The following is a 24,091-nucleotide window of genomic DNA, read 5'->3' as shown; positions in this document are numbered from 1 at the left end:
CAAAGTGCTGGGATTACAGGCTTGAGCCACCGCGCCCGGCCAATATTTGTATTTTTAGTAGAGACAGTTTCGCCATGTTGGCCAGACTGGTCTCAAACTCTTGACCTCAAGTGATCCACACACTGTGGCCTCCCAGAGTGCTGGGATTGCAGGCATGAGCCACCATACCTGGCCGCTAGGAGCATGTATTGAGCATCTACTAAGTGCCAAGTACTGAGGGAACAGCAGGGAACAAGGCAGACCCGGCCTTGCTCTCCAGGGACTCACAGGCAAATAATCATGACAATAAATGTGAAGTTGTACCCATGGCTGGAGGGTGCTCTGAGGCATTTACCTGGCTAGTCAGGGAGGGCTTCTCGGAGGAGGTGACTCTCTAACTGTAACCCAAAAGACAAAGCATCAGCAGGCGACAAGCATTCAGGTAAGGGCCATGGGGTGGAAATAAGCCTGGCTGATTCAGGGAACAGTGAGGAGTGGAGAGAGACTGGAACAGTGTAAGCCAAGAGAAGTGAGGTGGGGATGGGCCACATGGGACCTCTGGGGAGGTGTGAATTCAGATCTAAGGGCAATGGGGGGCCATGGGAGGGTCTGCAGCAAAGGATGTGTGATTTGACCCATGTGAGCATCTACACATGTGACTCGGCCCCCACCCTGCTCATTCCGCTTGACCCCTCCGTGGGGACTTAGGCAAGTCATCTCCCCTCTCCACGTCTCAGTTTACTCATCTGTAAAATGGGTAAAAACACCCATTTAAAAAAATCTCTCTGGGGCCACCTGGTGACAGTGGAGAAAAGTGCCTGCCCAGAAAAAGGACATTCAAATGGGGGAAATTGAGGCAGTGGCGTGCTAAAGGCATCGGAATGGGCGCGGTGGCTCACACCTGTAATCCCAGTACTTTGGGAGACTGAGGCAGGCGGATCACCTGAGGTCAGGAGTTCAGACCAGCCTGGCCAACATGGTGAAACCCCGTTTCTACTAAAAATACGAAAATTAGCTGGGCGTGGCGACAGATGCCTGTAATCCCAGCTACTTGGGAGGTTGAGGCAGGAGAATCGCTTGAACCCGGGAGGCGGAGGTTGCAGTGAGCCAAGATTGCGCTACTGCACTCCACCCTGGGCGACAGAGTGAAACTGTGACTCAAAAAAGTAAGGCCGGGGACAGTGGCTCACGCCTGTAATCCCAGCACTTTGGGAGGCTAATTTCTTGAACTAGGGAGGTTTCAGTGGCTGGCCGTGGATTCCACCCTGGCAAAAGCAAAATGTCTCAAAAAAAAATAAAATAAAATAAAATAAAAAAATAAAGGCATCAGAGACTACTGGGCACCTCTACAGGAGATGCAGTAATGCAGGGATGGTGTCAGGGTAGGGGTGCTTCTGTCCAAACCTCTTTCAGCTTTTGTCCCTTACCCAGCAGGGCATGGAGAGCCTCCCAGGGCCAGGTAGGAGCCAGGCTCTGAATGCTGAGTCCTGGCTCTGCGGCCACCCCTTGCTGTGACTCTTTCTCCATCCAAACAGCTATTAATTAACACCTTCCTGTTAGAACTGTTAATAAAATATTTTAAATTAAATATATGAATGAAACATTAATAGTAAAACTATTGATAAAATATTAATGTGAGACTCGTCCCTGGGACTACAGAGGGGATGAAATGAGTTAACGCATCCAGTGCGGGAGGACCCAGGCTGGGAAGAACACCGCCTGCCCGGGTTCAAATGACCCCAGTCTTGCACCTTATGGCTGTGTGTCCTTAGGCAAATGACTGTGCCTCTCTGTGCCTCAGTAGCCCCATCCTCGAAATGGGAATAGTAGTCCACACTTTGTAGGTTTCGTCTGAAAATCCAATGACTTTTCCCTTCACTGCTGTTGGCTGAGTGCTGTATGTTTTTGAACCACTCAGTTTGTATCATTTTGTTTAGTCTTAGCCTCCTATTTTATGTCTGTGATTTTGAGGGAGGGGCTGAATCTCTGTGCCTCAGTTTCTCCTTGGGGACATGTAACTATTGTCACTTCTCTCACAGTGTCGGGGAGGTGGTGTCAAGACTGCTCAGACCTTGGCTCCAGTGTCCCCACAAGGCCAATCCTAGCAGCCTGTGTCCCCTAGGGATGGCTATAATTAGGTCTGGCCCCAGCAGACAACGATGGTATTTTTGTCTTGGGGACAGCGAGGTCTGGTTCCCACCAGGTGTCTGGTTGCAAGACTGCGGGGGTTAGGGGGGCTTCCTGGCCAGATACCTGAGGCTCTCTGTCTTTCTGGGCTGTGTGACTCCTCCTCTGAGCCTCTGTTTTCTCATCTGTAGAATGGGGAGACTCTCATGTATCTGGCCTTAGCATGGTTGCCTCAGGATCTCCTATGGGATCCCTAATGGGCTTCTCCAGGACTGCCAGAAACATGGGTACCAGGTGTGGGGACACCAAGACTGAGGCAGCCGCCCCGGGGGGAAGGCCCAGGCTGAGAGACAGAGGTCATTCCACAGCAAGGGGCACGGTCAGGCCTCAATTGCTGGGGTCTCCTGGGCCTCTGCCTCTGACGTGGCTATTTCTAGGTCCCTCCTCCTTGTGTGACACATGCTAAGCCTTGGTTTCTTTTTCTGTAAAGTGGAACAAGGCCAGCCTGACTCCAGCATTCCAAGGGTAGAGCACCTGGTACAGACTCTGCGAATCCTCCCAGACACCAGAGGCCCCCCCAGTCCTGGGACAGTGAGGTCCCTCCGAGGGCAGGGGTGGGGGGCTGAGGCTTCGCAGGACAGAATACTTGGCAGAGGTGATATGCGGATGTTTGTCTAGGAGGAGACAGCAGAAGAGGTGAAGGCATCCAGAGACAGGGCCTGGGGAATGTCAGAGCAGGTGGGGGATCATGTGGGGACTCGCGTGGAGGGGTGCTGGGCGAGGGGGACCTGAGTTTCGGTCTCGCTTTCTGCAACAAAGACCCATGACCGTGACCTCTTCCATGGAAGCCTCAGTTTCCCCACTTGGCAAAGGATTAAGGATTTGTAGCTTCTGGTGCACTGTTTGGTGGCACTGGGCCTCAGTTTCTCCCTCTGGAAAATGGGTAGAGGAGGATTAGAAACATTGCGTGGGATCGGACATTGGCAAACTCTATACCTCGGTGATGCCCTCAATAATGGAAGGCAGGACAGCTGTTTCTCTGGGCACCTTGCTTTCTGACTCCCTCATTCTACACTTTTTAGCAGTTATTAGCCCAGCAAGCTGCACTAACCAGGGGCGTGCAGAGGAAGGCTGAGTAAGATCCAGGCTCTGAGATCTTAGGGGCAGCCCCCTAAAGAAGTGCAGTTGGGCCAGGCGCAATGGCTCACACCTGTAATCTCAGCACTTCGTGAGGCTGAGGCAGGAGGATCACTTGAGTCCGGGTGTTCGAGACCAGCCTGGGCATCATAAGGAGACCCCCATCTCTCCAGAAAATACATTAGCCCGGGCGTGGTGGTGTGCGTCTGTAGTCCCAGCTACTCGAGGCTGAGGTAGGAGGATCCCTTGAGTCCAGGAGGTTGAGGCTGCAATGAGCTAGGACTGTGCCACTGCACTCCAGCCTGGGCAACACAGCGAGATCCTGTCTCAAAAAAAAAAAAAAAAAGAAAGGAGCGTAGAGTTGCGTCTGACTCTGTGCCTCAGTTTCCCCGTTTGTCCCGGGGGTCGTCAGGGAGCCGCCCGCCTCGAGGCGGGGCCGATGCGCCCTTTGCCCCCTCCCCGCTGGGCCCCGCCCCCGCAGCTGTCCAGAAAAGGTCCCGCGCAGCCGGCGCTCGGTCCAGCCTCCACGCAGTCCTGGCGATGCAGGGCCCCCCCGCGCCTGCCCCGGCCCCCGGGCCCGGCTCCCCTCGGGGATCCCCGCGCGGCTCCCCCGGGCTCTTCAGGAAGCTTTTGGTGAATCAGAGCATCCGCCTGCAGCGGCGCTTCACGGTGGCCCATCCGCTGTGGTGAGGCTGGACAGAGGGCCTGGCGGGGTCACCGGGACGCCCGGTGTGGAGGTGGGAAGGGCAGGGACAGGGACAAGGGCAGGGACAGCTGGGGCCGGGGCCAGAGTCAGGGCATGGACGCTCTGCCTCTCCCTCGCTTTCTCTGTATCTCTCTCCCTCTACCCTACCCTACCCTACTTTTGTCTCGCAGTTGGTGACTCTGTCTCTCTCTATCTCTGTCTGTCTCCACCCGCCGCCTGGATATAGGCCCAGGGGACCAGCCGTCTGTCTCCTTCTAGCTGTGAGGCCCAGAGTGGGACGGGCTGAGGCTCACGTCTCCTCCTGACCCTCGCCGGCCTGGGGCAGGCAGGCTGTGCGTCCTGGCAGTGGGAGGAGGGGGAAGGGGCACTCCTCCCCTTGGTGCCCCCTCCCACCAGCATCCTGTCCCAGTGCCAGCAAAGAGATGCCCTGGGGGCCTCACAATGAACTCTGGGTGTCCACGGAGGAAGACCTGAATTCAGGGGGTTTTCGAGGCAGGGCGTTCGGGAGTCCCAGGCTGAGCGCGCGCCTGCGCCCGGCAGCTGCTTGCGCTGCATCCTCTAAGCACTCGGTACACCCCTCTGGGTTCGAATCCCTGCCTTTCCAGAAACGACTGTGACCTCGTGGGGAGGGATGGGGGCAAGGCTGGGGTTCGGAGTGGGGCTTGTGGGCTCCGACTGTGGCTGGCATCCTGCGCTCGGTCCGCGCCGAATTGGCACCCACTTGGTAAATCTGGCATCCAAAGGCTGAGAGGGGAGGTCCCTCTGCAAGGTCACAGCTTGGGTTGGAGGGAGAAGGTATGACCGTGGTTCCTGGTGGTTCCATTTCAACCAGGGAGTGGGAGAGTGGGGGTTCCGTGTCCTGGAGAGCGACCTCGGAGCACCAAACACTAGCGAAGCACGTTCCCTTTTGAAGGCGCTAGAGAGAGCGCAGGGACGTCGAGGGCGCGTCGCAGGTACTCAGAAGTGAGGATGAACGAGGGCGGGCCCCGCGCAGGCCGGACTCGAACCCAAGTCCGAGCCTCCCTGGCTCAGTTTACCCCCCTGGCCAATGGGCAGCCGCGCCGTTCCCACAGCCGGGGGGCCCTACCCCCGCACCGCCCGCGTCATGGAACCACAGCCTGACCCCGCCGCTCCCGGCTAAGTTTAGAGCAGAAAGAAAAACAGCCTCCCCCGCCCCAAGAAAACCCAGGCCCAGCCCTTAACCCTCCGCGCCCGGGATCCGGATTTGCACGCCCTGTGGCCGCTCCTGGCCTCAGTTTCCCTATTTGTCCATAGATGCGCTTTTCTGGAACACTCGGGGAGAGCCGAGAGAGGGGTAGGGGGTCGCGATCCGCATGCCTCCCCCTCGAGGGGCAGATCTGGGGTATCCGCCGCCTCAAGTCCGCCCCTAAGAGCGTCTCCCATTGCGCCACAGCGCCCACGGCGCACCGCAGACTGGCCAGGGAAGGGTTAAGGAGCCCCGCCCCCTCGGCTGGGCGTGGGGTTCATCCCGGTGCTGCTAAACCCGCTGGAGTCGGACGGAACAGGCCGAGCGCAGCCGGTCTTAGTCGGAGATGCCCGAACTAGCCCCGGTGTAGCCGGACGTGACCGAACATGCCCGACTCGGCCCGAACGTCACCCGGACTTGTTCGAAGCAGACCGAGCGTAACCGGACTTAGGCGAACAAGCTCGAACTTATCCGAACTCTCCCGAGCCCAATCGGACGCAGCCGAATTCTCCCGAACTCATCGAACAAACTCTTCGGGACCAAGTCCAGTTCGACGTGATCAGACCCAACTCAGACCCGGTCATACTTGACCAAGCCGGACCGAATGCTGCCAAATCCCCCACCTCTACCCAGATCTGAGCCTACGCGGGGGTGCCGACCCAGCCCGTGGACGAGGATACGGTGACCTTTGACCCAAAAGTCACAGCCGGGACCAGCCGGACACTGACCCTCGGCCGGGAGCTCCGTGTCTCGGGCGGTCCCCGTTGTCTTCCTGTCGGTGCCGCTTCCGCCTGCCCTTCTTGAAAACCCCACCCCCAGGTCACCGCCTTCTCCTCTAGCGCCCCAGTTCTTGCCCTACGCCCTTTCTCTGACCTCTGACCCCAAAGAGGAGGGGCCAGAGGGTGTGGCCAGAGGGAAAGACAGGGTTTGAGGGTAGAACGGGACAGGTAGTGTGGAGAGGGAGGAGGGTGCTCCGGGCAGAGAGCACGACCTGTGCAAAGACCCGGAGGTGGAAGAGAACAGGCAGAACGTTCAGGCTGAAGATGAAGTGGGGGAGTGGGGGAGCCTAGGGTAGCACCCGGCTCGCTGGGGGCGTGGTCGACGGCCTTGGGGCGGAGCCTTATGGGCTGAGGGTGGAGCCTGGAACGCTGGGGGCGTGCAGGTAGCCAAGGGTGTAGTCAGGTTGGCTGGGAGTGGGGTCTCTCTAGACTAAGGCGCACGCAGGAGCTAGGCCTAGCTAGGAGCTAGGCCCCTTCCAGGTAGAAGAGCCCAAGAAGCTATTTCCAGTCCACGTGTCCACCATGTGAGCTAGATCTCAGTTTGTCCCTTTGCAACATGGTCATCCAGTCGCAGTCTTTGGATGTTCGGTTGTAACCCCCTCAAAGAGCTCTCGGGGATGGGCTACATCACACACATGTTAGAAACAGGGGAGGCAGGGTGCGGTGGCTCATGCCTGTAATCCCAGTACTTTGGTAGGCCGAGGCGAGCAGATCACAAGGTCAGGAATTCAAGAGCAGCCTGGCCAATGCGGTGAAACCCCGTCTCTAGTAAAAATACAAAAATTTGGCCGGGCACGGTGGCTCACACCTGTAATCCCAGCACTTTGGGAGGCCAAGGCGGGCGGATCACCTGAGGTTGGGAGTTCGAGACCAGCCTGACCAACATGGAGAAACCCCGTCTCTACTAAAAATACAAAATTAGCTGGGCGTGGTGGCACACGCCTGTAATCCCCGCTCCTTGGGAGGCTGAGGTAGGAGAATTGCTTGAACCCAGGAGGTGGAGGTTGCAGTGAGCTAAGATTGTGCCATTGCACTCCAGCTTGGGCAACAAGAGTGAAAATCTGTCTCCAAAAAAAAAAAAAAAAAAAAAAATTGGCCGGGCGTGGTGGTGCACACCTGTAATCCCAGCTACTTGGGAGGCTGAGGCAAGAAAATTGCTTGAACCCGGGAGGTGGAGGTTGCAGTGAGTCGAGATCGTGCCCCCACTGCACTCCAGTGTGGACAACTGCACTCCAGTGCAGGCAACAGAGCGATATTTCGTCTCAAAAAAAACCCAAAAAACAGAAAAAAAAAGAAACGAGGAGGCCGGGTGCGGTGGCTCACTCCTGTAATCCCAGCACTTTGGGAGGCAGAGGTGGGAGGACTGTTTGAGGCCAGGAGTTGAAGACCAGCCTGGGCGAAATAGTGAGACCTGGTCTCTACAAAAAATTTAAAAATTAGCCAAGTGTTGGGGCGTGCTCCTGTAGTCTCAGCCATTCAGGAGGCTGAGGCTGGAGGATGGCTTAAGTTTAGGAGATTGAGGCTGCGGTGAGCTAGGATTATACCACTGCACTGCAGCCTGGGAGACAAAGTGGGGCCCTGTCAAAAAGAAAAAAAAAGAAAAGAAAAGAAAGAAAGGGTGAGCGAGAGAGAGAGAGAGAAGAAAAAAAAAAAAGAAAGAAAAAAAAATAAAAGAAATAGGGTGGTTGAGGTCCAGAGAAAGTCAGTACCTGTCCATGGCCACACAACCACTTTGAGGAAGATCTGGAACTGAGGTCCTGGAGTCCAGTGTAGACTCAAAGACCAAAGTGTGAGGGGTGCAGGGATCCTGAGGGTGTAGCCGGGGGCAGGTGAACAAGCTGGAAACCACACTTGCCTGACTGCCAAGCAGCCCCGGGGAGGACGTACCAGACCAGGTGGCCACGACCCGGCACCCAGTTGTCATGACCCTCGTCTCTGACCATGCCTTCTCTCCTTTCAGTTTTGACCTGGAAAATGGGCTCTCGTGTGGGAGGAGGGCCCTGGACCCTCAGACCAGCCCTGGCCTGGGCCGGGTTATGCAGGCTCCAGTCCCGCACAGCCAGCGGCGCGAGTCCTTCCTGTATCGCTCAGATAGCGACTATGAACTCTCACCCAAGGCCATGTCTCGGAACTCCTCTGTGGCCAGCGACCTGTGAGTCTGGGGCTGGTGGGATGACACCGCCTCTACCCTCCCTCCTTGCTTTGTTCCTCTATTCAGCAAGCTCCTTCAAGTAGCCATTTAAGGAAAGTTTTGAAGTTTAAGTAGGAGTTTGCCAGGCAGCTCCTTTATTCAATCAAGTTTGAGAGAACTTGGCCTTTTGCTGGGGTAGGGGTAGTAATCCAAAAACATTAAGGTCAGCCGGGCATGGTGGCTCACGCCTGTAATCCCAGCACTTTGGGAGGCCGAGGTGGGCGGATCACCTGAAGTCAGGTGTTCAGGACCAGCCTGGCCAACATAGTGAAACCCCGTCACTACTAAAAAATTCAAAAATTAGCCAGGTGTGGTGGTGCGCGCCTGTAGTCCCAGCTACTCAGGAGGCTGAGACACGAGAATCGCTTGAACCCAGGAGGTGGAGGTTGCAGCGAGCCGAGATGGCACCACTGCACTCCAGCCTGGGCGAAAGAGCAAGACTCTGCCTCAAAAAAAAAAAAAAACAAAAAAACAAAAAAAACACACACACATTAAGGCCAATTAGCAGCAAATGTAGAAATAATTTGATTTGAGCTTCCTAGTGGGCATAATGAAAAGGGAAATATCTACTTACCCCTGGGACTCAGTTTCCCCATTTATGAGATGCCGATAAAGTGAGTGAATGGTTGGAGGGGCTGTGGTGGGTCTCAGGGAGAGTCGCATGAGGGGACCCCAGGGACTAAGAAGGCGCCTGGAGAAGTCCTGAGAGCAGGACCCCCTCAGCTGAGGGCATATGGTGTGGGTAAAAGCTGGAAGATGGGAGAGAGCTCTCCCTGATGGCCCGTCTCCTCGCAGACATGGAGAGGACATGATTGTGACGCCCTTTGCCCAGGTGGGTGTCCCCCGCCCTCCCTGCCCTGACCCCCTCCGGATCCGGCCTGTCCTTCCCACCGCCTACCACCTCCTCCCAACAGGTCCTGGCCAGTCTGCGGACCGTTCGGAGCAACGTGGCGGCCCTTGCCCGCCTGCAATGCCTAGGAGCAGCCAAGTAGGTAGAGGGCGGGGCGGGGCGGGGGCGGGGCCGGCAGAGACAAGGTGGGCGGGGCGGGGCGGGGCCTGGCGGAAAGCGGGCTGCAAATTGAGGCTGGGGCTCCGGCGCCTCCAGGTGGGTTTGAGGGGCGGGGCCTGGCTGACTTGGGGGCGGGGCGAGATGGGCGGAGCAGCCACGCCTGAGGCTTTTGTACCGCAGGCAGGGACCGGTCGGGAACCCTTCATCCAGCAATCAGCCCCCTCCGCCTGCAGGTAAAGTACCTGTTCCTTCCCTCCCTCGCTGAGGACAGCTGGGAGCTTCCTTTCCATAGTGACCTCCCCAGTCCATGAGCCCCTTAAACTGGGGCTAATTGTAGCCCCGCCCCTGCAAAAACAAACAATAACGCCCTCGGGGATGGACCCCACCACACTCATATTACAGACGAGGAGGCTGAGGCCCAGAGATCTCATGGTCACACAGGCACTCGGGGGACAGATCTGGAACTTGGGTCCAGGAGTCCTGGGTGGCTCCCGTGGGAACAGTTTCAGGGTCCAGATGCAGAGACGAAGGCGTGAGAGGCGTGGGGTCCCTGAGCGGGGGTTGGGCAGGCCCCTGACTGCCTCAGCTCCCAGAGGACACGGGGCAGAAGCTGGCATTGGAGACGCTAGACGAGCTGGACTGGTGCCTGGATCAGTTGGAGACGCTGCAGACCCGGCACTCGGTGGGGGAGATGGCCTCCAACAAGGTGAGGTGGGGCAGATCGCTGAGCTCACCTGCCTCGGCCCACGGTGCCCCATCATCACTGTCTTCACCTTCCCTCCGCCCCAGTTCAAGCGGATCCTGAACCGGGAGTTGACCCACCTGTCCGAAACCAGCCGCTCCGGGAACCAGGTGTCTGAGTACATCTCCCGGACCTTCCTGGGTGAGCTTTGTTGAGTCACTGCCTGGACGATATTATAGGAGTACTAAGAAACAAGAGAAATAAAGATTTCTATGATAGACCTCAGTCTGGGGGAGATACAGCCAGACACAGGCACCTTCAGCTCCATGAGTCAGGGCTGGATCAGAGGGAGGAACAAGGGGAACTTCCAGGAGCAGGGGACATTAAAGCTAGGGTTTTGAAGCATGAGTAGAAATTTGCCTAGGAGGAGATGGAGGGAACCAGACACTAGCTTGGGAGACGGAAAGGACGCTAGGCTGTTTGGGGGAAAATGCTGAGCCCCAGGCACCCAGCGGCCAAGCCTAGCAGAAGGGTTTACTGAGATCAGCTGTGAACAGAGGAGAGGGGTAGGTAGCTACAGGCAAGACAGGATCTTTTTTTTTTTTTTTTTTGAGATGAGTCGCGGTGTCCCCAGGTGGGATCAGTGGGCGGTATCGGCTCACGTCCTCCCTCTGGTTCAGCCTTTCCCTGCCTCAGCCTTCCCTAGTGGGATACAGGGACTATCCCCGCCCCCCGGCTAATTTTTTTTTTTTGACGGGGTTTCACCGTGGTCTCGATCTCCTGACCTCGTGATCCACCCGCCTCGGCCTCCCAAAGTGCTGGGATTACAAGCGTGAGCCACCGCGCCCGGCCTCTTTTTTTTTTTTTTTGATACAGAGTTTCACTTTGTTGCCCGGGCAGGAGTGCAGGGAGTGCAGTGAGTGCAGTGGTGCAATCTGAGCCACTGCAACCTCCGCCTCCTGGGTTCAAGCAATTCTTCCGCCTCAGCCTCCTGAGTAGCTGGGGTTACAGGTGCCCACCACCATACCTGGCTAATTTTTGTATTTTTAGTAGTGATGGGGTTTCACCGTATTGCTCAGACTGGTCTCAAACTCCTGACCTCAAGTGATCCGCCCACCTCGACCTCCCAAAGCACTGGGATTACAGGCGTGAGCCACCGCGTCCGGCTGACAGGGTCTTTACTCCGAACTTACTTTGGTTCCTGTAAAAAGGGAAATAGGTTGATCCTGGGGTTTGGCAAAGTTCAGGTCCTGAGGCCAGGCCCCAGGAGGTGAAATCAGCTTCCCTGAGCCTCACCCTGGCCCATCCGCAGACCAGCAGACTGAGGTGGAGCTGCCCAAGGTGACCACTGAGGAGGCCCCACAGCCCATGTCCCGGATCAGTGGCCTACACGGGCTCTGCCACAGTGCCAGCCTCTCCTCAGCCACTGTCCCACGCTTTGGGGTCCAGACTGACCAGGAGGAGCAACTGGCCAAGGTGGGTCCCCAACCACAATGCCAAGATCAAGGTTTGGTCCCTGCCTCTGTCTGGATGCCCTATCTCGGGCGTGTTTGCCCACTGGGCAGTTGGGGCTCACTGTGGAACCTGGGGTGGGAGGATGGAGGCTCTAGAGTCTGGGGAAGTTGGGCTGGGGTTAATTAAGCTTCAGCCCTTCACATCTTAGGAGCTAGAAGACACCAACAAGTGGGGACTTGACGTGTTCAAGGTGGCGGAGCTAAGTGGGAACCGGCCCCTCACAGCTATCATATTCAGCATTTTTCAGGTACCTACCCTGCCCTTGGCTTCCAAGGAAAAACTCCTGGGGTTTCCTTCACCGCTTCCTACCCCAGACCTCAGGGACACTCATTTTTCAAATCCTCCCTGACATTTCTGAAGGGGATAATTTGAGCAGGGTATTGAAGGATGAATAGGAGTTCACTCAGATGAACAGTTCATTGTCCAGAAGCCTCAGCCCTGGCCCGGCCCCTGGCCTGGCCCCTGGCCCTGAGGAGGAGAGAAATCTGGAGAGAAGAGCTGGACACAGACACCCCCAGTCCTGTAGGGTCAGGGATGGACCACCAAATAACACAGAGTGGAGGAGTTCAGGAGAGCACAGAAGGCATCTCAGAGGAGCAGGTGTTTGAGGCATGGATAGGAGTTCAGAAGAGAGGGGTAGGAACAGCGTGTGCTACAGCCCCAAGGCCAAGGCCCTGAGCCAGGATCTGTGATGGACCAGGAGCGGGACCTGCTGAAGACATTCCAGATCCCAGCAGACACACTGGCTACCTACCTGCTGATGCTGGAGGGTCACTACCATGCCAATGTGGCCTATCACAACAGCCTACATGCCGCTGACGTGGCCCAGTCCACGCATGTGCTGCTGGCTACGCCCGCCCTCGAGGTACCGTGCCACGACTGCAGGCAGGCGGGTGGGTGCAGGGCCCAGAGAGCCCGCCCCTCACCGCCTGTGCCCTCTGCCTGCTCAGGCTGTGTTCACAGACTTGGAAATCCTGGCTGCCCTCTTTGCAAGCGCCATCCATGATGTGGACCATCCTGGGGTCTCCAACCAGTTTCTGATTAACACCAGTAAGTAGGAGTGGGAAGTGGGTGCAGGAGGGGAGGCAGACCCTGCCTCCACCCTGTCCGCCAGGTGATCTCAGGGGGTTCCCGTCTGCCCTGAGCCCAGTCTCCCTGTCTATGAAATGACTGTGACAGTTTTCCCCCCCTTCAGGGGCTTGGAGCAGGTCTGAGTACACAGTAGGTGCCAATAAAGGACAGAATAATGAGCTGTGGCAGAGCTGATCTGGTTCCACCAAGACCTTTATTTATTTATTTTTAAAGACAGGGTCTTGCTCTGTCACCCAGGCTGGAGTGCAGTGGCCCGATTTCGGCTCACTGCAACCTCTACCTCCCAGGTTCAAGCGATTCTCTAGCCTCAGCCTCCCGAGTAGCTGGGATTACAGGTGCACACTACCATGCCTGGCTAATTTTTGTATTTTTTGTAGAGACAGGGTTTCGCTATGTTGCCCAGGCTGGTCTCAAACTCCTGGCCTCAAGCGATCTGCCTGCCTCAGCCTTCCAAAGTGCTGGGATTACAGGCACGAGCCACTGCTCCTGGCCAGTTCCACCAAAATCTTAAAGTTTAGGATCCTATGAGGAATCTGAAAAACTCAGTTGACAGGCAGTTATTGGGCACCTTTTGTATACAAGCCCTGGAGTGCTGGGGGTGAGAGTGGAGGCCCCTCACTCAAAGGACCTAGATCCAATAAGACAAAGACTCAGTTGTTTATTTAACCAGCACTGAGAGACTGGGCGCCATGGCTCACACCTGTAATCCCAACATTGTGGGAGGCCGAGGTGGGAAGATTGCTTGAAGCCAGGAGTTCGAGACCAGCCTGGGCAATACAGTGAGACCCTGTCTCTCAAAAAAATAAAAAAAATTAGCCAAGTGTGGTGGCACACACCTGTAATCCCAACTACTCAGGAGGCTGAGATGGGAGGATCACTTGAGGCCAGGAGGTTGAGGCTGCAGGGAGCCGTGATTCCACCACTGCACTCCAGCCTGGATGACAGCAAGACCCTGTCTCTAAAAAAGAAACGAAAAGAAAAGAAAAAAAAAAAAAAAACCATTACTGAATACTCACTGTCTCTGGCCATAGTGGGTCCGTGAGGAGCCTTCTCAGTCTTGGGTAGGCAGAGCCAAACACAGACACCCCTAGCCCTGCAGTCAGGGAAGGGCCAGGGACCCGGATGGTTTCTTACAGGAGGGCATGCTAGAGTTGGGCCTTCAACGCATGGGTAAGAGTTTGCTAAGGATTTCCAAAAGCTGCTTTTGGGTATAGTGGGTGGGGTGGGTGGATCTTGGGGCTCTCAGTCCCATACCCTCACAGACTCAGAGCTGGCGCTTATGTACAACGACGCCTCGGTGCTGGAGAACCACCACCTGGCTGTGGGCTTCAAGCTGCTGCAGGCAGAGAACTGCGATATCTTCCAGAACCTCAGCGCCAAGCAGCGACTGAGTCTGCGCAGGATGGTCATTGACATGGTGAGGCCAGGGCAGTAAGCGGGGCGGGAGGGGCAGAGGGGAGCGGGGCATCCTTCTCATCTGCAGACAGCAGGGTGGGGTTATATTGGCATGGCCGGCGGTTCATCCAGACCTAGGCATGTCCTCACTCAGTCTGAGCTTCCTCATCTGTGAAATGGAACAGTGGGACTGGGACCAGGGGCAGTGGCTCATGCCTGTAATCCTAACACTTTGGGAAGCAGAGGCGGGCGGATCACCTGAGGTCAGGATTTCGAGACCAGCCTGGCCAACATGGTGAAACCTCGTCTCTACTAAAAATACAAAAATTAGCTGGGTGTGGTGGTGCACGCCTGTCATCCCAGCTACTAGGAAGACTGAGGCAGGAGAATTGCTAGAACCCGGGAGGCGGAGGCTGTAGTGAGCTAGTGAGCTGAGATTGCGCCATTGCACTCCAGTCTCAGCAACAGAGTGAGACTCCATCTCAAAAAAAAAGGGGGGAGGGCCAGTGACTGCCCAAACCCCAGGCCCTCTGCTGGGCCCAGCAGATCCTGGCTGTACCCAGGCGATGTGGAAACTGTTTCTGGGGTCTCAGGTGCAACTTTTGCTAAGCCTTAAATTAAGCACATCTGGGCTGGGCACGGTGGCTCACACCTCTAATCCCAGCACTTTGGGAGGCTGAGGCGGGCGGATCACTTGAGGTCAAGAGTTCAAGACCAGCCTGATCAACATGGTGAAACCCCTGTCTCTACTAAAAATTCAAAAATTAGCCGGGCCTGGTGGCAGGCACCTGTGATCCCAGCTTGAACCTGGGAGGTGGAGGTGGCAGTGAGAGCGGAGATTGCACCACGGCACTCCAGCCTCAGCAACAGAGTGAGACTCTGCCTCAGAAAAAAAAAAAAGAAAAGAAGCAGCCGGGCACGGTGGCTCAGGCCTGTAATCCCAACAGTTTGGGAGGCCGAGGCAGGCGGATCATGAGGTCAAGAGATCAAGACCATCCTGGCCAACATGGTGAAACCCTGTCTCTACTAAAAATACAAAAATTAGCTGGCTGTAGTGGCATGCACCTGTAGTCCCAGCTACTCGAGAGGCTGAGTCAGGAGAATCATTTGAACCCGTGAGGCGGAGATTGCAGTGAGTGGAGATCGCACACTGCATTCCAGCCTGGCAACAGAGCAAGACTCCGTCTCAAAAAAAAAAAAATTATGCACATCTATCCATTTGACTTTTCTTTCTCTTTTTTTTTTTAGATAGGGGCACATCAGTAAGTTTTGGGGTCTCATGCCTCATTCATTCGCTTAACAAGCATTTAATGAGCATCTATTGTGTGCTTGATCTGTGCAAAGACAGTTCCGGTAGTTACGAAATTCTAACCCTTGACTAGGGACCTGCAGGCAGAGCTGTGAGGAGGGAGGTTCAGGGTGCTTTCGGAGCCCAGACCAGCCAAAGAGGTTGGAGAGGGCTTCTTGGAGAGGGAACACTGAAGTCAGGGTATGCAGAATGAGGAAGGCCAGAGGGAACCCCATGTGAGGAGGGCTTCTCAGCAAGAGGGAACCCCATGTGAGGAGGGCTTAGAGAAAGCCAAGGCTTGGAGTGAGAAAGAGCTAAACGTTTGGTGAGGTGGAGTTGGGGTTTTGAGTGGTGGGTACCCATAGGGTGGGGAGACAGCATTTGGGACAGATGAGAGATTTGAGGAGAAGTTTTGAGACTTTTGTCTGATTCTCAGAGAAGCCTGTGAACCACATCTGAGTCACTCCTGGCTGGGCTGAGTCCACACGGGTGGGTTAAGTTTTTTTTTTTTTTTGAAATGGAGTCTTGCTCTGTCGCTCAGGCTGGAGTGCAATGGTGTGGTCCTGGCTCACTGCAACCTCCGCCTCCTGGGTTCAAGCGATTCTCCTGCCTCAGCCTCCGAGTAGGTGGGATTACAGGTGCCCGCCACCACACCCGGCTAATTTTTTGTATTTTTAGTAGAGACAGGGTTTCACCATGTTGGCCATGCTGGTCTTGAACTTCTGACCTCTGGTAATCCACCTGCCTCTGCCTCCCAAAGTGTTGGGGTTACAGGTGTGAGCCACGGCGCCCGGCTGGGTTAATCTGGTTTTTAAACATCTGTGCCTAGAAATAGCCCTCCAGAGCACATGGTGGCTACATGGAAGTTTGAGGGGTATAAAGTCACATTCCTCCCCACAGTGAGCTGCAAACTCCCCTGTGGCTCCCATAGCCTCTGGACAAGCTCCCCCAGCTGCCAGAGGCCTTCAGTCTTCTCAATCTCGCCTCCCTTTCTCTTGAGCTCACTTCTTCCAGCCACAGCCACCTCTTTTAGGTCCCTCCCATGTACCCAACTCTTCCAGCCCCTTTGCACAGAACTCATCCTCCCCACTGTCCTCAGGCACAAGTCACCTTAGCCCCTAACCAGCCCTGTGGGGTCACAGTTGGGGTTGGAGGAGGCCAGAAGGGTCAACAGAGGCATCCTAGAGGATGGGTTATTATTATTATTTTTTTTTTGAGACAGAGTCTCGCTCTGTTGCCCAGGCTGGAGTGCAGTGGCACGATCTCAGCTCACTGCAAGCCCTGCCTCCTGGGGTTCATGCCATTCTCCTGCCTCAGCCTTCCAAGTAGCTGGGACTACAGGTGCCCACCACCATGCCCGGCTAATTTTTTGTATTTTTAGTAGAGACGGGGTTTCACTGTGTTAGCCAGGATGGTCTCAATCGCCTGACCTCGTGATCTGCCTGCCTTGGCCTCCCAAAGTGCTGGGATTACAGGCGTGAGCCACCGTGCCTGGCCTGAGGATGGGTTATTTGAAAAGGGCTTTGAAGGATGAGTAGGAGTTGGGAAGCGGCATTCCAGACAGAGGGAACAACCTGGCTAAACATCTGGAGGCTGGATTGGTTCTAGGGTTTGCTGTGACTCACCAAATGCCTTCCTGCCCCACCCACCCCACAGGTGGGTTTCATTGACTACATTGCCCACCCACTGCGGGAGACTCAGTCTGACAAGTCCGAGGTGCACAGGTTTGATCACCTCCCCCGACACCCTGTCACACATGTGGAATTCGTGGCCAACCCAAACAACCTCCCAAAAGGGGCCCCTGACTGAGCCCCTCTTTTGAGCAGAGTTTGCAGTGAATGCGGTTGCATCCTTCCATTTCACAAATGAGTATGCTGAGGCCCAGAGGGCTGAGTCTGAGCCAGAGTGGCATCTGGGAGATGGGAGTGAGGGTCGGGGTGGGCAGGGTCCTCGTGCCTGTCACCTTCCCTTGCCTGCCCCCAGGTGTTGGCCACAGACATGTCCAAACACATGAACCTCCTGGCCGACCTCAAGACCATGGTGGAGACCAAGAAGGTGACAAGCCTCGGTGTCCTCCTCCTGGACAACTATTCCGACCGAATCCAGGTATGTAGCTGGGCGGGCCCTGGGGCTTCCTTCTTAAATTTTGGTATTTATTTATTTATTTATTTTTGAGATGGAGTCTCGCTCTGTAGCCCAGGCTGGAGTGCAGTGGCGCAATCTCGGCTCACTGCAAGCTCCGCCTCCTGGGTTCACGCCATTCTCCTGCCTCAGCCTCTCCCAGTAGCTGGGACTACAGGCGCCCGCCACCACGCCCGGCTAATTTTTTGTATTTTTAATAGAGACGGGGTTTCATCGTGGTCTCGATCTCCTGACCTCGTGATCCGCCTGCCTCGGCCTCCCAAAGTGCTGGGATTACAAGCGTGAGCCACCGCGCCCGGCCTATTTGTTTATTTATTGAGACAGAGTCTCGCTCTGTCGCCCAGGCTGGAGTGCAGTGGCGCCATCTTGGCTCACTGCAAGCTCTGCCTTCCGGGTTCACGCCATTCTCCTGCCTCAGCCTGCCGAGTAGCTGAGACTACAGGCGCCTGGCACCGCGCCCAGCTAACTTTTTTGTATTTTTAGTAGAGACAGGGTTTCACCATGGTCTCGATCTCCTGACCTCGTGATCCACCAGCCTCGGCCTCCCAAAATGTTGGGATTACAGGCGTGAGCCACCGTGCCTGGCCGGTTGTACTTTAAAAACAACTTTAGTAGCCGGGCGCAGTGGCTCACGCCTGTAATGCCAGCACTTTGGGAGGCCGAGGCGGGCAGATCACGAGGTCAGGAGTTCAAGACCAGCCTGGCCAAGATGGTGAAACCTCGTCTCTACTAAAAATACAAAAATTAGCTGGGTGTGGCGGCGGGTGCCTGTAATCTCAGCTAATCGGGAGGCTGAGGCAGAGAATTACTTGAACCCTGGAGGTGGAGGTTGCAGTGAGCCGAGATCGCCCCATTGAACTCTAGCCTGGGCGACAGAGCAAGACTCTATCTCAAAAAACCAAACCAAACAAACAAACAAACAAAAACAATTTTAGCCAGACTTCTTGCACATTTAGAGTGAAGGCTGGGTGCAGTGGCTCATGCCTATAATCCCAGCACTGTGGGAGGCCAAGGTGTGAGGATTGCTTGAGGCCAGGAATTAGAGGCTGCAGTGAGCTGTGATTGCACCATTACACTCCAGCCTGGGCAACTGAGTGAGACCCTGTCTCTTAAAAAAAAAAAAAAAAGCTGGGCTCAGTGGCTCACACCTGTAATCCCAGCACTTTGAGAGGCCGAAATGGGTGGATCGCTTGAGCTCAGGAGTTCGAGACCAGCCTGGGCAACACCCCGTCTCTACAAAAATACAAAAATTAGTCGGGCATGGTGGCGCATGCCTATAGTTCCAGTTACTTGGGAGGCTGGGGTGCGAGGATCATTTGAACCTGGGAGGCAGAGGTTGAAGTGAGCCAAGATCTTGCCACTGCACTCCAGCCAGGGTCACAGAGTGAGACCCTATCTCATTTAAAAAAAAAAAAAATTGGAGAGGGCCTCCATTTTTGCAGTCCTCATTTAGCTTCATTTATGAAGTGCCGACTGTATGCCAAACTTGAAGAAATGGCAAGAGTCACATGCCTGTGCCTTAACCACTTCTTCGAGTCTCAGGCCTCAGTTTCCCCACCTGTAAGATGAATGTGTCCATGGCACCAAGCCTGTCTGTGGAGGTGCCAGGTCTAGGTGTGGCTGGGCCCCGCCAGTGCCCTCCTGAGCCTCGATCTCTGTAGGTCTTGCAGAACCTGGTGCACTGTGCTGATCTGAGCAACCCCACCAAACCACTGCCCCTGTACCGCCAGTGGACGGACCGCATCATGGCCGAGTTCTTCCAGCAGGGAGACCGCGAGCGTGAGTCTGGCCTGGACATCAGTCCCATGTGTGACAAGCACACGGCCTCAGTGGAGAAGTCCCAGGTTGGCAGGGGACTGGGCTGAGCCGGTAGACACTGGGAGGAAGTAAAAGGGAGGGGCTGAGCCAACCCCACGAGCCCTGGCTTGGCCCTGGCTTGGCCCTGGCTGGCTAGCCAGGGAGTGTGCCCGAAGGGTGCTGTCTGGGCCGAGTTAGACCTGGGATCCATTCTCTCTGGGCTTCAGGGAGAGGGACATGCACTTCTGGGGTTTGGAAACATCTGTTCTGGGTGACATGCAGGACCCTGGAGGGGCTTCCAGTCTGGGGGACATGTACATTCAGCCCTGTGGGGTCAGGGTTGGGGTTGGAGGAGGCCAGAAGGGTTAAGGGAGGCATTCTAGAGAATGAGTTATTTGAAAAGGGTTTTGAAGGACGAGCAGGAGTTGGGAAGCGGCATTCCAGGCAGAGGAAACAGCTTGGCTAAAGATCTGGAGGCTGGATTGAGTCTAGGGTTCACTGTGACTCACCAAATGCTTACCTGCCCCACCCCCGCCACAGGTGGGTTTCATTGACTACATTGCCCACCCACTGTGGGAGACTTGGGCTGACCTGGTCCACCCAGATGCACAGGACCTGCTGGACACGCTGGAGGACAATCGAGAGTGGTACCAGAGCAAGATCCCCCGAAGTCCCTCAGACCTCACCAACCCTGAGCGGGATGGGCCTGACAGATTCCAGTTTGAACTGACTCTGGAGGAGGCAGAGGAAGAGGATGAGGAGGAAGAAGAGGAGGAGGAAGAGACAGCTTTAGACAAAGAAGCCTTGGAGTTGCCTGACACTGAACTCCTGTCCCCTGAAGCCGGCCCAGACCCTGGGGACTTACCCCTTGACAACCAGAGGACTTAGGGCCAGCCCTGCGTGAACTGCAGGGGCAATGGATGGTAAAGCCCTTTGGCTCTTGGCAGCAGCCTTTCCAGGAAGAGGCTCCATGTGGCTCCTGCTTCACTTTCCCACCCACTGAGGGAGACAATCAAGCTCTTAGTTATAGGTGGCTCCCAGGGTTTAATTGGAGGCACCTGGCTGGGGTCCACTCTGACCCCGGACTTGCCTAAAAGAGCTCTCTAAGGGGCAGCCTCTTATAATGACCTTGGTGTCTTTCTGCTGGGCTTCTATCCCTGTGAGGAGAGGTGCTCTCTGCTGGAGCCTCTAGTCCACCCTCTCCAGTGGTCACTCTTGAGCCTCATCTATCACTTAATTATTTCCTTCTTTATCAAATATTTATTGCGCATCTACTTCGTGCCAGCTTTATGCCTCTGTAGTATCCCTGCACAAGGGGTGGGGAGTCAGGAGACCATCCCAAGGGCATCTCCCCGTCTTCCTCTACCAAGCAGCTCTCTGCAGGAGCATGGAAGTGTGAATGGGGAAATTTTGAGCACCAAAACTTCATTCATACCCAATTTTGTTTCCGAAACTGCGGTAGGGGGCAGGAAGAGGAGCAGAAAAGAGGCGCTGGGCAAGGCATGGTGGCTTATGCCTGTAATCCCGGCACTTTGGGGGGCTGAGGTGGGAGGATTGCTTAAGCTCAGGAGTTCGAGACCAGCCTGGGCAACATAGCAAGAACCCCCGTCTCTGAAAAAAAAAAAAAAAAATTAGCCAGGCATGGTGGTGTGCACCTGTAGTCCCAGCTACTCAGAAGGTTGAGACAGAGGATCGCTTGAGCCCAGGAGTTGGAGGCTGAAGAGAGCTATGATTGCATCACTGCACTCCAGCCTGGGCAACACAGCAAGATCCTGTCTAAAAATAAAAAGAGAAGGAAAGGAAAGAGAGGGGGCTCTGAGGCCGAGCACGGTGGCCCATGCCCATAATCCCAGCACTTTGGGAGGCTGAGGCAGGTGGATCACCTGAGGTTAGGAGTTCGAGACCAGCCTGGCCAACATGGTGAAACCCCATCTCTACTAAAAATACAAAAATTTGCTGGGCGTGGTGGTGGGCACCTGTAATCCCAGCTACTCGGGAGGCTGAGGCAGGAGAATCACTTGAACTCAGGAGGTGGAGGTTGCAGTGAGCCGAAATCATGCCACTGCACTCCAGCCTGGGTGACAGAGCAAGACACTGTCTGACAAAAAAAAAAAAAAAAAATAGCCGGGGCGGGTGGCTCATGCCTGTAATCCTAGCACTTTGGGAGGCTGAGTGGGGGGTGGATCGCCTGAGATCAGGGGTTCGAGATCAGCCTGGCCAACTTAGTGAAACCCTGTCTCTACTAAAGTTACAAAAAATTAGAGGCTGGGCGCGGCGGCTTACGCCTGTAATCCCAGAACTTTGAGAGGCCGAGGCGGGTGGATCACGAGGTCAGGAGTTCGAGACCAGCCTGGCCAACACGGTGAAACCCCGTCTCTACTAAAAATACACAAATTAGCTAGGCATGGTGGTGGGCGCCTATAATCCCAGCTACTCCGAAGGCTGAGGCAGGAGAATCACTTGAACCTGGGAGGCGGGGCTTGCAGTGAGCCAAGATCATGCCATTGCACTCCAGCCTGGGTGACAGAGCAAGACTCCATCTCAAAAAGAAAAAAAAAAAAAATTAGCCGGGCATGGTGGCAGGCGCCTGTAATCTCAGCTACTTGAGAGGCGGAGGCAGGAGAATTGCTTGAAGCCGGGAGGTGGAGGTTGTGGTTAGCCGAGGTCGCGCCACTGCACTCCAGCCTGGACAACAACAACAACAAAAAGAGGGCGCTCTGTGCCTGGCATGTCTCTGAAGACTGATTGAACCTATGCACCAGTTGTTGCTTTAAGTCGCTTTATTTTCTGTCTTTGGTGTCTCTGGATGTAGGAGCCCCCTGCTTTCTCTGTCCTCAGAACTCCATACTAGGTCCCCCACATGTTCCTCCTTCCCTAGGACAGCAACAAAAACACACAATTTTACCTCTCTAGCAGGTCTCTAAGTCTCCTGATTCCTGAAACTGCCTCAGATTCCCCCTAGAGGGATGGAGGCCCCTGAGGCTTTCTTGCCATCATAGCCCCTTCTGGGCCTCAGTTTCCCCTCTGTAACCTGATCCTAGTACTTAGATAAACTCCGACTGGGTATGGGGGGTTGTTGTCTGTGACCTCCCTGAAATATCCTAGACATTTGGGGTACTGAACATTTATCTGGGGTTAAATAAAATCTTTACAGCTTAAAACATTCAATTGACCAAATGGAGTGTCCTGGCCATTTCACTGATGAGGAAACTGAGGCGCAGAGAGGTCCTCTTGCCAGCTCAAAGTCAAGCATCTGAGCGCCCAATGTTAGCCAGCGGCGCCCCCTGGTGGCGGGCGTGGAAGACACGGCGGGGCGCGCTTGGCGGCGGTTGCGGGGTGGGTCGGAGGGGTGGCATCCTCCAGCCCTGATGGTCCCACTTACCGCACCTCGCCGGGAAGAGCTCGTCCTGCTGGTCGGGCCTCCGAGCGGACTGGGCAGCACCATGCTCAAGCCTAGAGTTCGATCCCCGCCTCCAGAAGCCTCAGTATCCATCCCTCCCCTCTGCCTCCCTCTTCGCGTGCCTGAATATTTATACAAGATACAGGCGTCATCACAACCGCCCTCGGCTTCCAGAGCAGCTGGCTTCGTTCATAAATATTATAACCACTCAGAATTCATCATCATCACAGTTAATGATAAAATTCCACAGTGCCAGAACTAAAAGTCATCCGGATTCACGAACTTGGTGCATTTCCTTCCAGACTTTTAAAAAGCAGATATTTAGGGAATTTTTTTTTCAAGATTTTCCCCCCCAGTCCGCTTACAAAGTAATAACATGTTCACTGTAAAAAATTTGGAAATAATGGAAATGTATAAAGAAGGAAATAAAATTCTGCTGTATCTCCACTCATAGATTATCTGCAGTATTTTGACTTATTTCCCTCCAGTTTTTTCTCCATCTGTTATAAGATATTCATATTTTTGGCCAGGCGGGATGGCTCACGCCTGTAGTCCCAGCACTTTGGGAGGCCGAGGCGGGCGGATCACGAAGTCAGGAGATCGAGACCATCCTGGCTAACACGGTGAAACCCCATCTCTACTAAAAATACAAAAAATTAGCCGGGCGTGGTTGCAGGCACCTGTAGTCCCAGCTACTTGGGAGGCTGAGGCAGGAGAATGGCCTGAACTCAGGAGGCGGAGCTTGCAGTGAGCCGAGATCTCGCCACTGCACTCTAGCCTGGGCGACCGAGTGAGACTCCGTCTCAAAAAAAAAAAAAAAGATATTCATATTTTTTTCTTTTCTTTCTTTCTCTCTCTTTTCTTTCCTTTTCCCTTTCTCTTTCTTTCTTTCTTTGAGTCTCGCCTTGTTGTCCAGGCACCTTGTCGTCCAGGCGGGAGTGCAATGGCGTGATCTCGGCTCACTGCAACCTCCGCCTCCCGGGTTCAAACCATTCTCCTGCCTCAGTCTCCTGAGTAGCTGGGATTACAGGTGCCCACCACCATGCCCAGCTAATTTTTGTACTGTTAGTAGAGAGAGTTTTCACTATGTTGGCCAGGCTGGTCTTGAACTCCTGACCTCATGATCCGCCTGCCTTGGCCTCCCAAAGTGCTGGGATTACAGGCGTGAGCCACTGCACCCGGCCCTAGAATATTCATATTTCTTATAAATGAATATTCATATGTTCTCCTTCAGTTTGGGCCAAAGGCATTTGTCCCTCTCCCCTTACTGACTGCATCTGCTCTGGCCACACTGCAAGCCTGGTCCCACCACAGGGCCTTCAAACAAGCTGTTCCCACTACCTGGAATGCTTCTCTCTCAGCCCCCAGCCTCACCCATTGGGTTTTTGTTTTTGTTTTTGTTTTAGACGAAGTTTCGCCCTTGTTGCCCAGGCTGGAGGACAATGGCGCGATCTTGGCTCACTGCAACCTTTGCCTCCCAGGTTCAAGCGATTCTCCTGCCTCAGTCTCCCGAGTAGCTGGGATTACAGGCGACCGCCACCATGCCCGGCTAATACTTAGTAGAAACGGGGTTTCACCATGTTGACCAGGCTGGTCTTGAACTTCTGACCTCAGGTGATCCACCCACCTCGGCCTCCCAAAGTGC

The 24,091-nt window shown here is 55.0% G+C and overlaps 1 protein-coding gene across 2 annotated transcripts in view; it reads left to right on the top strand.

The window, feature by feature from the left end:
* The window catches only part of PDE4C (phosphodiesterase 4C), a 25,964-nt gene extending 3,085 nt beyond the window's left edge, over positions 1–22,879 (top strand). Inside the window, exons 1-15 of one of the 2 annotated variants that reach the window (XM_032170140.2) lie at positions 3,761–3,929; positions 7,896–8,087; positions 8,922–8,958; positions 9,041–9,114; positions 9,316–9,368; positions 9,729–9,841; positions 9,925–10,018; positions 11,130–11,293; positions 11,481–11,579; positions 12,033–12,197; positions 12,283–12,382; positions 13,687–13,841; positions 17,091–17,213; positions 18,911–19,093; positions 19,587–22,879. In XM_032170140.2, coding sequence (XP_032026031.1) covers positions 3,784–3,929; positions 7,896–8,087; positions 8,922–8,958; positions 9,041–9,114; positions 9,316–9,368; positions 9,729–9,841; positions 9,925–10,018; positions 11,130–11,293; positions 11,481–11,579; positions 12,033–12,197; positions 12,283–12,382; positions 13,687–13,841; positions 17,091–17,213; positions 18,911–19,093; positions 19,587–19,934 — 2,046 coding nt within the window. In that variant the 5' untranslated portion in view covers positions 3,761–3,783 and the 3' untranslated portion in view covers positions 19,935–22,879. Of the gene's footprint in view, positions 1–3,760; positions 3,930–7,895; positions 8,088–8,921; positions 8,959–9,040; positions 9,115–9,315; positions 9,369–9,728; positions 9,842–9,924; positions 10,019–11,129; positions 11,294–11,480; positions 11,580–12,032; positions 12,198–12,282; positions 12,383–13,686; positions 13,842–17,090; positions 17,214–18,910; positions 19,094–19,586 lie in introns of those variants that run through there. The other variant, XM_032170138.2, reaches the window with a different exon arrangement.
* The last annotated feature ends 1,212 nt before the right edge of the window (positions 22,880–24,091 follow it).

Source organism: Hylobates moloch, unplaced genomic scaffold (genome assembly GCF_009828535.3).
Source record: "Hylobates moloch isolate HMO894 unplaced genomic scaffold, HMol_V3 SCAFFOLD_12, whole genome shotgun sequence".
Taxonomy (NCBI): Eukaryota; Metazoa; Chordata; class Mammalia; order Primates; family Hylobatidae; genus Hylobates; species Hylobates moloch.
Note: the sequence above shows the minus strand (reverse complement) of the source record. Positions and strands in the feature narration are given on the sequence as shown.